This window comes from Chlorocebus sabaeus, chromosome 3 (assembly GCF_047675955.1).
Source record: "Chlorocebus sabaeus isolate Y175 chromosome 3, mChlSab1.0.hap1, whole genome shotgun sequence".
NCBI classification, from domain to species: Eukaryota; Metazoa; Chordata; class Mammalia; order Primates; family Cercopithecidae; genus Chlorocebus; species Chlorocebus sabaeus.
Genome location: NC_132906.1, coordinates 1,808,809 through 1,823,611, shown reverse-complemented (window position 1 = coordinate 1,823,611; position 14,803 = coordinate 1,808,809). Strand labels below are relative to the sequence as shown.

General features: G+C 49.2%; 1 protein-coding gene across 1 annotated transcript in view; it reads right to left on the bottom strand.

Moving 5' to 3' along the window:
• Positions 1–13,140, bottom strand: part of FGF9 (fibroblast growth factor 9) — a 35,354-nt gene extending 22,214 nt beyond the window's left edge. The window contains exons 1-2 of the mRNA XM_008021708.3: positions 9,921–13,140; positions 951–1,054 (exon numbers count right to left, since the gene is read on the bottom strand). Coding sequence (XP_008019899.1) covers positions 951–1,054; positions 9,921–10,197 — 381 coding nt within the window. The 5' untranslated portion in view covers positions 10,198–13,140. The remainder of the gene's footprint in view (positions 1–950; positions 1,055–9,920) is intronic.
• Positions 13,141–14,803: the final 1,663 nt, after the last annotated feature.

Here is a 14,803-nt window from a genome sequence, read left to right as displayed (position 1 = left end):
ACAGCAATACCCTATCTCAGAACAAAAGGAAAGGAAAAGGAAAAGAAAAAGAAAAAGGAAAAGAAAAGGAAAAGAAGGAAGGAAAGAAAGAAAAGACAAAAAGAGAGAAACACTAAAGATTAATTTCATTACAAGTTTGAATGTTGAATACAAGTTAGTATATATTCTTCATACTTACACATTAAGCAAAAATGTATTAAGTCCCTGTTGCGTACCATGCACTGTGTTTTAGGTACTGCCTTAACAGGAGTAAAGCGATACCATGATGGAAAGTTAGTCCCCGCCCCAGAGTGGAGGAGCAGACTTTGTCTCATTCACACCTCAGCACCTAGAACAGTGCCTGCCTGGCACCCGGCAGGGCACAATAAATACTTCTTCACTGTCTCCCCTGAGGACCTTACAACCTAGTGGGGACGGGGAGTGGGGAAAAAAAGAAATTCATAACATTTGCAAATAATTACAATATTGTAATATTCCTATTCATATACAAAAAATATCTGACAATAATTTCCATCTCCCTTCTTCTCTGCACAATGAAAATCTTGGATGTAGCTCAGAGAGAGTTTAGATTCACTGCATGGTCTATTTCTAGTTTTAATTACAATGCTTGGCAAAGCTGAGGAGGAGATCATTTCAATTCATTTCAAAAATAACTCTCATTCAATACAAGGAGATGGGATTTTTCACACTTGTAAATTTTTTTATTTACTTGATAATTAAGACGGTTTAGCATATAAATAAAGCATTTTCTTAGCAACTTTGGCCTAGTGAAGATGCAGAGCTGTTTATCTATTAATAAAAATAAAATGGCTTTCCTCGAAAAGTAAAAACTTACACTTGCCTTCCAAACAGACTCAGTTTCATTTCTGGCCCTTTTTAATCCAGAGAAAAGACAGCTGTTCAAATCAAACATGGAGCATAAAGCTGGATGAAGTCCCTCCAGTACTTACTGATCCATACAACTCCCCCTTCTCATTCATCCCGAGGTAGAGTCCACTGTCCACGCCTCGAATGCTGACCAGGCCCACCGCTATACTGATAAATTCCAGAATGCCTATAAACAAAGGGTAGAAGACAGAGAACAGGTCAGAGCACAGAGCATGTCCTTAGAGTCCCAACATCCCTGGGGTTTTGGAGAGGACACTGAGCCCACCTCCCCACTTGGACAACCCCACGCTAGTTAAAGAAGTGTCTTCTCTTTTAAAATCACTGTGTAAAAGAATTGATTTCCAACTAAATTCTACCTTATAATGATACAAAAATACTTACCAACATGACTTATGCAATAAACAAAACATTTTAAAAATTAAAAAGCTAGTATCTACATAGATATGCCAAGAAGTAATAGGACAGAAAAACCAGTGTGTACATAATCTAATTAACTTAAAAGAGTAGAATTTAAGAGAAAGACAATCTACATCCACTTTGTAAACATGAAGTTAAGTATCTGTGATTCTCTTATTTTGAGAGACGTAAGACCATTCGCTAAACAGAATACTTTTTTAAAAAAAGACAATCTACTTCCACTTTATAAACATGAAGTTAAGTATCTGTGTGTGAGTATCTTGCTCTTGGACTTCCCAGCCTTTAGAACTGGGAGAAATAAATACCTGTTTAAGTAGCAAAAAAAAAGAAAGTATTCTGTTTAGAGAATGGTCTGTCTCTCAAGGAGAATGAGGTGCTAACTAAAGCTTTGATTGGTTTATACAGAAAATTATCCAGCTCTGTATTGTGTAGCTTTTTTTTTAACTCTATCTAGAAAACTAAAACTGCCCACATACATCCCAAATATTTTTGCTTAAACAAAGTATTGGTTTCTGCTATGCTTATCTAAACCTCGAATAGACAGTTAAGCAATTAAAATAATAATATTCTGAAGAGATAATACTGCTTTTGATTTAAAGTAGGCATGGAATGCTGTATCCCAAAATCAAATCAACACAATGATCTTCTTTTACTTACTTCTTTCCCCTTGCTTACCTCACTAAGAATAACACCTAAGCTGGGCATAAATCCAGAATTTTATGGCCACACAACAGCAGAACAGCAGCTTCAATTTCTCTAACTATATTGTGGTTATAAGATGATTAGCCCACAGTATATTTAGGACACTGCCTTTTTTTTTTTTTTTTTTTTTTTTTTTTGAGATGGAGTCTCGCTCTGTCGCCCAGGCTGGAGTGCAGTGGCACAATCTCGGCTCACTGCAAGCTCTGCCTCCTAGGTTCACGCCATTCTCCTGCCTCAGCCTCCCCAGTAGCTGGGAGTACAGGCGACAGCCACCACGCCCAGCTTTTTCTTTTTTGTGTGTGTATTTTTTAGTAGAGATGGGGTTTCACCGTGTTAGCCAGGATGGTCTTGATATCCTGACCTCGTGATCCACCCGCCTCTGCCTCCCAAAGTGCTGGGATTACAGGCATGAGCCACCACGCCCAGCCAGACACTGCTAATATTATTTGTACTCAGCGATTTTTTCCTTTTTATTGTAAACTAAAGTGCTACATTTTATGTAGACCTTACATTAATGCATATCAAATACTGAGTTATTTTAAAAATACTTTCAAATATTAAAAATTTTACTTACATTTAAGAGTTCAGAAAAAAACTTATGGTAACAATGTGCTATAGTCAGTCTCATGTGACTAATAAAAAAGCACTTACATGAATTTTCAACAATTAATTTTGCAACTCTCTCAAAATACACTGGTGCTGCAATCAAAAGAAGACATGAACAGCATAAATCTAATAAAGGATTAACTCAAGAGGAAACTATTCCAAGGTGAAGTAAAAAGAAGAGCTATTTCTTCTAAAGGAGTATTCCTAATTCTTTTTTAAGGACAAAATGTAACAAATTTATCTTGTGCTTACAGTTTACAGAATATCTGAAGATTCAAATTTAATTATTTTAATAGGATGTTAAATAGTATATAAAAAAATAAAGTGAAATTACAAATCGTGTTTTGAATCTGATAATCTATGACTCTGACGGAAGATACATCCAAAAGAAGCCAGTTTATTACTAGCCTTCCCTACTCACAAAGCAAATGGGAATATAAATAAGGCAGTATCTCCATGAGATTCATTTCTCATGAATCGCTCCCTTTTTGATGCATTTTATTTCATTGTACTACTTCTAATTCTTCTGAGTCAAAAATAATTAAAATTGTGGCATTTTATTACTATTAGCAGTCAAAGGTATGTGAATATCTTCTTAGTTACCTGAAAGCACACCAAAATGTGGGTCATACATATCCTGAAATTAGTGTAAGGAGTTAATGTCCAATTTTCATCGTAAGATGAAATGCAGAAACATCTGGTCCCTTTTGAGGTCTGAACGATTTAGTTTACCAGATCAATAAGGAAAGGTTTAATCATAAAACTAAAAGATATTTGCAGCTTCTAAGGGGGCATGTGATGATCTTTGTTTTCTCCACACATGGAGTAGCTGAGAACTAATAATGAGTATTAGCCAATGTTGCCCATCAGGTCCAACAAAGAATGAGGTGTATGATTTCACAAAACCATTTCACTGGCTGGTCTGCAGAACATCAAGAAAAAAAAAGTAACAACAGCAGCAGTGATAACTGTAATAGCGAAAATTCTCGAGCATTTAGTCTATGCCGAATGAGAGGCCTTCTCTCATTGAATCCTCAGAACAACTCTAGGCATTACAATATTCTAATCCCCAGTGTACAAATGGGGAAATTGAGGTTTAAGGAGGTTAATAATTAGCCCCCAAGCAATTGGACTCCAAAACCTATTTCCTTAACTATTATGCACATCTTACATTTGGTTTTACCTTTTTTAATGTTTCTGTGATTTCTGTACCATTTTCATATAGTTGAGTTCTGAAAATATTATCATTATATAATTTGGAAATGAAGATATTAAGATATCTATCTAGTTTCTTTTTCTGGCATTGACAAGACAGCTGTAATTCATATTCGTTCATTTTTTCATTCAAGCAGCTATTATTGAGGGATTATGATAAGCCAAGCACCATGCCATTTATTGAGTATATAAAGATGAACCAGATATAGCCTAGGTTCTATTACTCTCAAATTTTTGCTCACCATCGGTTGGGGAAGAAGGACATGTAAACAGATAAATATAACAAGAGTGTGGCGAATGCAGAGACAGGGAACTGTTCAGGGTATGGGCAGTCCAAAGACGGGCAGCTCATCTGGGTTTCTGAAAGCAAGTCAGAAGCTTCCCAAGAAAATAAATACCTGAGATAAGTCTCCAAAAAGCTATCCAAGTGAGAAGGAACTACCTAGTGACCCCTGGTGGAAAAGATTTCATCACCTCAAACCACCACCCATTTCTCTGCAGTTTCTTAAAAATAGAGACCTCAAAAGAATAGCCCAGCTTTTTATGTGGTCACCTCAGTGATGCAAGGACAAGTAGACCACCTGAACATAGGGGTCACAGTCATTCTCCCCCACGCAAAGAATTCCACTGTTGTAAGGTCAGGAAGATCTGACAACCTTGCAACAGGATCCCAGCCCAACCAGATCAGAAACCTCATCATTCCTGTTACCCTCTTGTTCACAATAAATTCTATAAACTCAACCAGGTCCATTCACCTCTCTCTGGGGTAGAGCTGGTGCCAGGCAAGTGCTTCCAACTACACTCCCTGAGTACAACCTGCTCCACATGTTATCTGCTCACATGACTGGGCAGCACAGGGGGGCTGGATCAGTAACAGCCAGAAGTCTGTGCAGAGACATCTGAATGTTTAATGATCAAGGAGAGAGAAACGGAAAGAAGGAATGAGCAAAGAAAAGAAGGAAGGAAGAGGGGAGGAGGGAGGGAGGGAATGATGAGATTGTGCCTAAAATTAGAACTATGGCACACACGTGTACCATGGCAGCCTGTCCCTCATTTTGGGCAGACACAGCCGTGACATCCTTAGCTCAGAAGGCCCACAATAATGGGTAGTGATAGGGTGACATGGGAAGCACAGGGTCGGTGACTACTGTCATTTCTTTATTGTCTTCCACAGCAGTCAACAGTTCCAAATGAGGACAAGCTCATTGGGACCCCACTGGATTTGATGAGGTGTGAGATCATCCATGGTCCATGAGAGACCAGGTCAATGCCTGGACTATTTCAGGAAAATCACCACACCAGACCTTGCCCGTAGCTCCAGACTCACTGTTAGTGACTATCCCCAGAGCCGATGGGCTGCCCCAGTTCTGTTCACATGGACCATTATCAAAAGCTGGCACCGCCCCCTACAGCCCATCTGTGCTGGGCCTCACCTCCAAGGCCACACGAGGCCAGCAGTGGGAGAGCAAGGCAGTCAGAGCTGCTCCACTCTGGCCCTCATGACATGGTCCTCTGACCTAAGAGCCCCCGACGCATTACAGAAGTGCACTCTTCAGGCCACACAAGTATATGCAGACTGTCGAGAGGGGCAGGGCATGAGGCTGCAGAACATTCATGATTAAGCCTCTTCCCTGCAGAGCTTCCTGCTCACCCAGAGAAGCTCAAACCAGGGCTGCCAGATCAACCATCTCAGATCCTGCACCGGGGTAAGTTCGGATCTGTAGCAACTCGAGCACATCTCAGAGTTTACATAGGAAATGACTAACCGAATGGGAGTTATAACTCCTCCAATTTTTCCAGAACCTGAAGCAATCCTAAAACCATCTCCTTAAACACCCAGTGTTTTCTGAGACATTGAAGAGTCAGATACATAGAAGAGAATTAAAGTTCAAAACCCAGGAAATAAGTTTGAAACACCCGTTTAAAAAAAAATTCATACTATCATATTTCTCCCCTCTAGTAAAACTTTCATCTGACCCCCCCCCTTTGAATAGAAGCCCCAGTTTGGGTGCTCATCTGAGATCATGAAGACCGGCCTTTCAGAGCTACCTAACCCCCGCCAAAAAGGGAACACACTTAGGCTTCCCAAGCAAGCTAAATAGCATATCAGGCCCAGCGTTCATGTTTTTATTATTTTACAATACTTTTTCCCCAAATGATTTTCTGCTCACTTTTTTGCCCATCTAGCAAGGCTGGAGTGCTTTAAAATTAAAAGTGAGCTATATATACATATAGGTATATAGATATACAGATGAAACAAGACACCTCGCTTCCCCAGCCTATTGCACAGAGATACAATTGCGAGTTCCTTTTCTCCTTGTTCAATCTTATCTCCACACCACCAACCCCAGAGGAAAAAAAAAAACACAAAGGGCTCCTTCAAGGTCCCACCTAAGTTGTCACCTCCGCAGCTCCTGCTGGAACAGTAAGACTCCCCCACCCCCAGGTCCTCCGCACTGCCGCTGCTGTGTCACTGCCAAGCTTGCCAGCGGCTGCAGTCACCTGCGGCTGCATGGGGGCGGCAAAAATCCTTTTTCCAGCAGGTTTCCTTCTGCTGTTTCATTTCAGGTAGAAAATGCACCTTCTATTTTAATCAAGGTGTAAACCCACCCCGCCCCCCACCTACAGTTACTCTTTTCTAGAGAAACTGAGCGTGAGGACGAAGTCCCCAGAGGGGAGCCGGGCTGCGGAGGGGAGGCTGCTGCCAGAGGAGGAGGGCCGAAGGTGAGGCCGCGGCGGCGCGCGGGAGCGCCAGGTGTGCCAGAGCCGGGGCGCTGCAGCCCCCTCGCCCCCTCCCGGCGCCCGTGCCCTCCCTCCGCCTTCCCCGCGCGCGCCACGGGGTCCTAGCGCCGCCGCGGCCTCGTTCCGGGCGGGGCTGGGAAGGCGAGGGTAGGAGGCTCCCGGCACACGCACCACCGCTCTGCGGAGGTTGCTAATATTGGGACCTGCCGCAGCGGCAGCAGCGGGAGACCGCGGCACTGCTGTCACCCCGGGGGCCTGCTTCTCACTGCAACCGGATGAAAGACTTAAATAACCCTCCTGCCTCACCCTGCTTCCCCACCCCCACTGCGCACAGCCACCCACTCAACTCCATCCCAGCCAGGGTGAGTGGCACAGCGGAGCGCCAGGGCGCCCTTCCCCCTCGGCCGACGCCAGGCCGACGGGCTAGCTCGCGGCTCGGCGCCCCCAGTCCCCAACCTGGGCCGGGGCTTCCGCTCCCCTCTCATCCAACACTACCCCCTCTTCCCTACCCCCAGCCTCTACATCCACCCCACCAACACAGTGCCGAGAGTGCCTAAGGAGTGGAGATGCCACTTCCTTGGCAACACCTTTCTCCGACCTCTAGGGGTGAGGGGTCTAGCTTTTTGTTTGACGGTTTCTATCTAGCCATTGTAGCCTGCCGCGGTCCTCGTCGTTCACCCTAGAACGCGCCTCTCCTGCCCTCCTCCGTGGCCCCCGCCCTTGCATCCGCGCTTTCCCCAGTGGCAGAGTTACGGGATTTCTAATGACTCGATTTCGTGTGGCAAACGTCCTATTCTAAAGGTGACTGCATCAAAAAAAAAAAAAAAAAAAAAAAAAAGCTCATGGAGGGAAGGGGTGCGTGGAGCAGACCCAACTGGAACATCCCATAATCTGCACACCAGGGCCCAGTCGTGCTGCACCGGAGTTCTAACAGGGTCTTTCAAAGACAAGCTCGGCTGATCCACACAATAAAACCGGCTCGGGCCTGCCGCGGCGCCCCTGCAGCCGTGCGCCCCCGCCGCGCTCCCGCGCGCACCCCGGGCTCCCCCGGCTGTGAAGCCGGAGCCGAGGCGGGGGCGCGGGAAAGCCAGATCGCGATCGGCGAGCTCGCGAGCTCTGCTCTCGGAAAGCGGTTAACAATAGCACGCCGCCCCCTCCGCCCGCCTCCGCGGCCCTTTGTCCCCCCACCCCCACTCCTTCCCCTGCGGCTCCGGCCAGGGGCCCCCGACCCACCTCCCGGGCACCACGGAGCCCTTCAAGTCTCCACAACCCGGCTGCGTGCTTCACAAGAAGGGGAGGGACACGGAATGTGACAGGGGAGCTCAGGGGTCCGACCTCCAGCCCGTCCTCTGTCCCCGCCACCAACTCTCCTGCCGCTGCGCGCGCCTCCAGCCGTTCCCACACCGCAAACCACCGCGCTGCCTGGGGCGGCGGCTGTCAGCCCCGCCAGACCCACTCTCACACACAAAGAGAAAGCGAAGGGGCTCAACTTGGGCCAAAATGAAAAACCGGATTCCCTAAACGCGGCCAGAAGTGTTTCAGCCCCTGCCTGCCGGCCCCCGGCCCCCGTGGTCTCCGCAGCACTGAAGGGTGCACCCGAGCCGGGCGGAAAGGGAGCCAGAACGCGAGCGCGTTTAGGACCGCGCGGAGCCGGCCAGGCAGCCGCTAAGTGCGCCGCGGGGCCCGGGCGGCCGAGCGGGCACCTGCCGGCCGCGAGCGCGGGAGGGCTGGAGCTCCGGCAGCCTGGCACACCTAGGTCGGCCGCCCACGCCGCTCGCCTCGGCCGGCGCGGCCCCGACACCCTGCGGGTGGCCGCCGCAGCCCCGGACACACTCGCTCGCCCACCCAGGGCCGCCCACTGCCTGTTGTTCTGGTATCGAACGCTAGGCAGGGTGGCAGCCCTTAAAGAGGCCAGATGGAAACAGCACTTTACTTAGTAAAGTTTAGTCTTCTCTTTGCAACAACCAGAATCTACCTTTACGTCTGGGGTGGGGAGGGCATAGTTATATTTCAACTGAATAATTGCAAAGCGAAGAGCTATAACTTTTTTTAAGCAGCGAGAGGAGACAGCCAGAGCAATTTCACACTACTAGGCTCAGCTGTGGGCTTAGGCTCAGGGGTGAGCACGAGGAGCAAATCCTGGGCCTCGTGGATCTGGGACCATACCCAGCCCAGGCCTCAATCCTCCTCACCTTCTGGCATCATCCGCAGCCGCACGAAGCTAAACATACAGTTTAGATTGTGTTCAACATCTGGCACTAAAGCATGAGGAAGAAAAATCACCACAGGACTTTATTTTTTACGACCTAGTTTAAGTGTTGTCAGGTGGGTTCACTCAGAAGTTAACTCCTCCTAACAGTCTAGTTGCCCAAACTGGCGCTTAATTTTTTTTTTTTTTAAGTAAGGAAAAAACTCAAGAGTACACCCAATTATGACTGTTAGTTGACTTCGTGCTGTTGGGCTCAGGGTGCCCAGGCAAGCACGTGTGTGCAGGCATAAAGTGGGCAGAGCCACCAGCCCTCGAGTCTGCAGCCCTCAGTGCTGAGTCACAAATACCCTCCGCTGAAAAATGAAATCCTCGCAATGCCCTTTAAAATTAGCTCGCAGCGTTTGCACGCGCGCACACACTCACACCAGAGAGCCACGCACGAGGCACACAGGGCTGCACACTATGGAAATTTAAAAGCAGAGGTTGTCACTCGATAGCTGGAAGGACAAAAACCCCTGAGCGTCCTGCCTCTTCCCAAGTCATTTTCCCCAAGCCTCTGCCCCAGCTTTCCACGGAGCCTAAAATATGACTTTAGTCCTCTCAACAGGACAATCCGTCAGCAACCTTCGCCTATGGGGCTTTCAGACCCCCACAAGGGGGAATAAACAATGCGCTTAATATACAATTCAAGCAGTATACTTATTAGAGGAAAGCGGGAAAGGAAAAAAAAAACCACCTTAATTTGGGCACAAGATACCCACTGCCTTCAAGAAACTGCATTAAGTTCTTAGGAGTTAATGATTAAAGCTTTAAACTCGTGCAATCAGTCCATTCAAAAGAAACTTCCTAAACCCGTGTATCTGATGCAAAAGAACTGGAAACTTGTATTATATTCATAAATTCTGCCCCCCTTTAAAAGTAGGGGGCCTTTCAGGGTATACTTGCATCAGTGCCAGCGGCAGATCTGCAATTCCGGAGGCTTTTTTTTTTTTCTGAGCTGGCAAGACAGAGAGAGAGATACAGAGAAAGAGGGGAGGAGGGGAGAACCCTTCCCACGTCCCCCACCCGGCCACCACCTTCTTGGTAGTTATAATTTCAACATGTCATCTCATGGACACTAAAGGGTTAATGGTATACCTACCAAATCGGCTGTGGTCTTTCCTGGTTCCCTGGATAGTACCATTGGGGAAGATTTCTAAGTGAAATCCAGTCCTGCAGTATAGCTGCCTCCGCCTGAGAATCCCCTTTAAATGATCCAAGTCCGTGACTGCGGGTCCCCTGGGGAGCCCCCCTGCTTCGGACTGACCCAGGTGGTCACTTAACAAAACCGGGCTGTCCACCGGCAACACGGGCACATTCCCAAACGGTGCCGCATCCTGCACACCGAAATAGTTCCCAACTTCACCTAAGGGAGCCATCAGAGGACTCGGCTTTCGGAGCACAAGAATAAACAATAATGATGGTGTCAACCAAGGAGATATTAGGCGAGGTATATCCAACTCCCCTCCCTTACTGCAGTTGCAGAGAGAGAAAAAAAAGGTTCTTTTCTTCAATCCATTAAATGCATAAATAAAAGTAATCTGCTGTTTCACTGGCACAGGTTCAAGGTCAAACCACTGATAGTCTAAGAAACCACCACTTTATACTCACACACTGACATACTGATAAACATATCTATGTATCTCTATAGACAGATCCCCAGCTCTTAGCAGGCAGGAAGGTCTTCATCCCATCCGACCGTAATAAGGAAAAAAAATCCGTAGTTTCTCCATTTGGTTTGAGATCAGAATGACCATAGCAACTTAAATGCCTAGGCGTTATTATAGGGATTTTTAAGATGCACGGGCTACGTCAGAATTTACGGATCCTGACTCCAGGAAGGCATGCGCTGTTTTTACTCTCTAACCGACTCTGCAGACATCAGCATGAATCCTTCAAGGGGAAAAAAAAAATCTCACGTTGGTGGCGGCGACAAATCTCCCCTCCCAGTCCCCCCTCCAAAAAATGATAATAATAATAAAACAAAAAGAAGAAGAAACTTTAGGCGTCCAAAGCTAGTATCCAGGATTCTCCAGAGGCTCGGCAGATGTCCATTGGCTTAGAACGGGTGGCGAGCGGCGAGCGAGGAGAGCCGCGTCCGGGAGCTCGCGTGCCGCCCAGGCTGCCGCGAACAGGTGTTGCCGCGCCGGCTCGCGGAGCGTTGTAGCCGGGCGGAGCGCTCCTCCTGCGCAGCCCCCGCCGGCGCGCAGAGTGGCGCAGGCAGCGGCATTGGGCTGGGTTTAAGGTAGCGCCGCGGCCGCCCGGGCTCCCCGCGGTCCTAGCGCCCGGCCTGCTGCCCGCGCCGCTCTGCGGCAGGCGAGGTGCGGCGCGCCAGAGCGCAGGACTTCCTCGGGAGGCAGTCGAAGAGCCCTGGCTTTACAAAGAAAAGCAAATGAAAGATGCACTGCGAGAGGCGGGAGGAAGAAACACTGAGTCTCCCGAGACTCAAAAGTTCTCCTGCAGAATAGAAGCCGGTAACCTAAAATCTAGCTGGCTACATTGATGGAGGGTCAGAGTGAAACTGGGAAACTAGTTTTCACGTGGGCTCTGTAACCTTGCGTTGTATTATAGACTATGACTGAGTTGAGAGAGTCGGAGGGAAGGGGAGTTGATTTAATGGGCTTGCATGGCCATGGCAGTTTCTCTTCCATTCTTTGGCCACACACGCAGAAGCGCAAACTATGTTGCAAATAAGACCAACCCCTCTTCCCAGTCACACACACACACACACACACGCAGATGCGGCCACCGTTTCGGTTTTGTTTGGAGCGTTCTGCTGGGCATCTTTGGGTTGGGGCTATGTTTAGGTCCCGCCCCGCTGCTCCGGTCCCGACGCCCGCAAAGCAGTCGGCAGGGGGGCGCCAGAGAACCCTCTCTGTCCCCGACTTCGACTCGGGCGCGCGTCTTCGGGAGTCTGGGTGGAGGGGAGCGCTCCAGTGGGCTTCCTCTCGCCCCAAACCACGCTGCTTAGGACGAGCCGCGCCAGCCCAAGCCCTGCATCGGCTCGGGGAAGCGAAAGGCGAGCGTCTCACGCCACCGTCCGAAGCCCCCCGCGGAGCTGGGAAGGCCGGGCACTGGATGCTTGCTGGGCGCCCGGGGGCCGCAGCCGCTCCTTCTTGCTCTGCCCCGCGGGGCCGCACGTGGAAGCCTGAGCTCCGTTGCGCGGGCTCGGGTTTCTGCTAGCCGCCGGAGGCCTTCGCGCCCAGCAGGAGTCAGGGACAAAGAAACCCGCCTCCGGGGGCCGCCAGGGGCCCTGCCGGGCCGGGCCCGCCCGAGACTGGAGGCGGCGCGCTCTGCACCCGGACAGCCTGCCTGCGCCCGGATCTCCAGTGGCCGCGGGCGCGGAGTGCGGCGCCCCCCAACACACACATACATACACACACACACACACACACACACACACACTCGCCCACAGCCTTCCCGCGGGGCCCCCCTTCCCTCCCCCTGCTCCTCTTTGTTCACATTGTCTTAGAAACGGCCCGACTCTCGGGTCAAGATGGTGAAAGTTGCCGAGACTTGAGCGCGGCTCCAGACTGCGGGGCGTGCAACTGAGAAGCAAAGTCGAAAGCAGAGACTGAACCCCTGCGGTGGGGAAGCGAATCAAAACCTCTTTATGGGGGAGAAGTCGGATCCGCCTTAGTAGTCAGCTAAAGGCTGGAGATGCAGAACTGCGGTTGGCCCTACTCCGGACGGGAGGGCTTCGCCTGAAGACGAAACGGAGCGATGAATTTGCAGATTTCGGGGGCGCTGGAGGTGCCAGCGACCTGGAGCGACCTTCCCCTGCCCTCCGGGGAGGAAGGCGTGCTCCGGCCCGGGCGAGGAGGAAGGAGAGAAGAGCGAGGTGGTCCTCCGCTCTTCCTTTCCCACCCCCCTTTGCCGCAGTCCAGGGTCATTGGGTGTCCGGGGCTGACTCGGTGCGTCTTGCTTACGTGTTTCTGAAGCATGAGAGCCCTGCCCCGTGGTATTTACAGCAGTCACATCCGCGGTGGTACAGAGCGGGCTTTAACGTTAACTGCTCGGCGGCAGATACAAGAAGCTGGGTAGGAAGTGTCACTTCTCATAAACCACCCGAGTCGCTCGCATTAATCTCCCAGGCAGCCAGCAGCGATGGGTACAGCAGGGGCGTTCCTCGACCGGTTGGGTACAATGCGCCGGGATGGTTACTTAGTGGGGGAAAAAACGATGGAAGAAACAGAGACAGGCCCAGAGAGAGACAGGGAGACGCTTCATAAGAAGAGAAACGAGCAGCACGTGGACATTGGACATTTCCAGTGAAGACAAGACTGGGACCATTTCCACCAGCTGTCTCCAACCACATTCTTTCGGTCTGAATTTAGATTGTCATCCAATGAGCAAAGACCATTTCCGCTTCCGAATCCTGCAGCGTGTGACTGTCGCTTTAAAAAGCGTTGCAGCAGCGGGAGAGAGGGCGAAGTAGCTGATGGAGCACTTTCCCAGGTTGCGCAGCCTCCCCCACTGCAGTTGGCTTGATCCACATTTCATCCGCATCCCTAACTCCAGCTGCAAGAAGCTTTTGCTGCTTCCTCGCCCCTTTGCCTTCCCCATCAGATTTCTCTTGCTTGGTTTTGCTGGTTGGTTTGGTCTGGTTGTTTTTCTTATTATAGTAGGAGAAACAATGTGCTTCCTTGCACTGGCCACATCACATTTTTCCTGTACTCACCCCACTCGCTAGGGCTGACATCCTCAAGGTTCCTTCACAGTTCTGGCAAAACCATGAGCTCTCATGTCCAGGACTATGAGTATGTTTTACAAGTCTTCTTCACTGAGTATATAGATGTTAGTATTCAAAGAAGACTGAGGCCTTGCCTTCTAGAGACACGTGGTGTAATTGGGTTAATAACCCCTGCCTGGAAAGACTGTTGTTAGGAGTAAAAGGAAAAAAAAAATGCACACGAAACAAGCAGCACATAATAGACCCTCAAGACATAGTCGCTATCATTACACTATTCCTTATATAGTCCCCCCATGGATTACCCCCATGGGGGTATTCAGCAAACACTGTTATTGATTTTAATCCCAAAGCTCCCTGAGGCTCTCTCTTCTCAAAACGTTTTAACTCCTCTTACTTTCTTCCCCTTCCCTGTGTTTTCTATCATGTTTGTCATCTGTGTTTTCTGTTGTCAATTTAGTACGTAAGCCCAAATGGGAATAAATGACAAGAGAAGTAAAGAGGGCTGTGAACAGGAATGAGCACTGGAATGGGAGCCCGCAAATCTGAAACACATCATCTGACCCTCTGCCTACTCCCTGCGTGGCTACGGGCCCTCTCCTCACGGGTCCCAGCTCTGCCGGGAAGACTGGTTCGTGTAGGTTAAAGTGGCCTGTCAGCTATAAAGTCCTATGCAAATTGGAAGTGGCCCTTTGGAAAAGGTCCACCTACCCCGCTTTGTTCATTAGTTTGTCTTCCTTCAGTTTCCCTGGACCCCAGATACAAATCAGTACAGGGTCATTTCATTCCTTCTCTACAATAAAGATGTCACTGGACTTTGGGAGGCTGAGACGGGCGGATCACGAGGTCAGGAGATCGAGACCATCCTGGCTAACATGGTGAAACCCCGTCTCTACTAAAACTACAAAAAACTAGCCGGGCGAGGTGGCGGGCGCCTGTAGTCCCAGCTACTTGGGAGGCTGAGGCAGGAGAATGGCGTAAACCCAGGAGGCGGAGCTTGCAGTGAGCTGAGATCCGGTCACTGCACTCCAGCCTGGGCAACCGAGTGAGACTCCGTCTCAAAAAAAAAAAAAAAAAAAAAAAAAAAACAAAGGTGTCACTGGGCCTCTGCCCTTCCATCTGTATCCTTCCTTCTCCTCCTCCCCACCCCACAATCCTTCACTCTACTTACAGGCTTTTGTTTAGGAGCTGTAAGGAGCATGGGATGGAGGGGAGTGGTTTGGGAAGGCTGAAGTCTCTTCCCAGTGTGACCCCAGGAACTAGGTTTGAGTTTCATGGTAAGAGGATAGAACCCT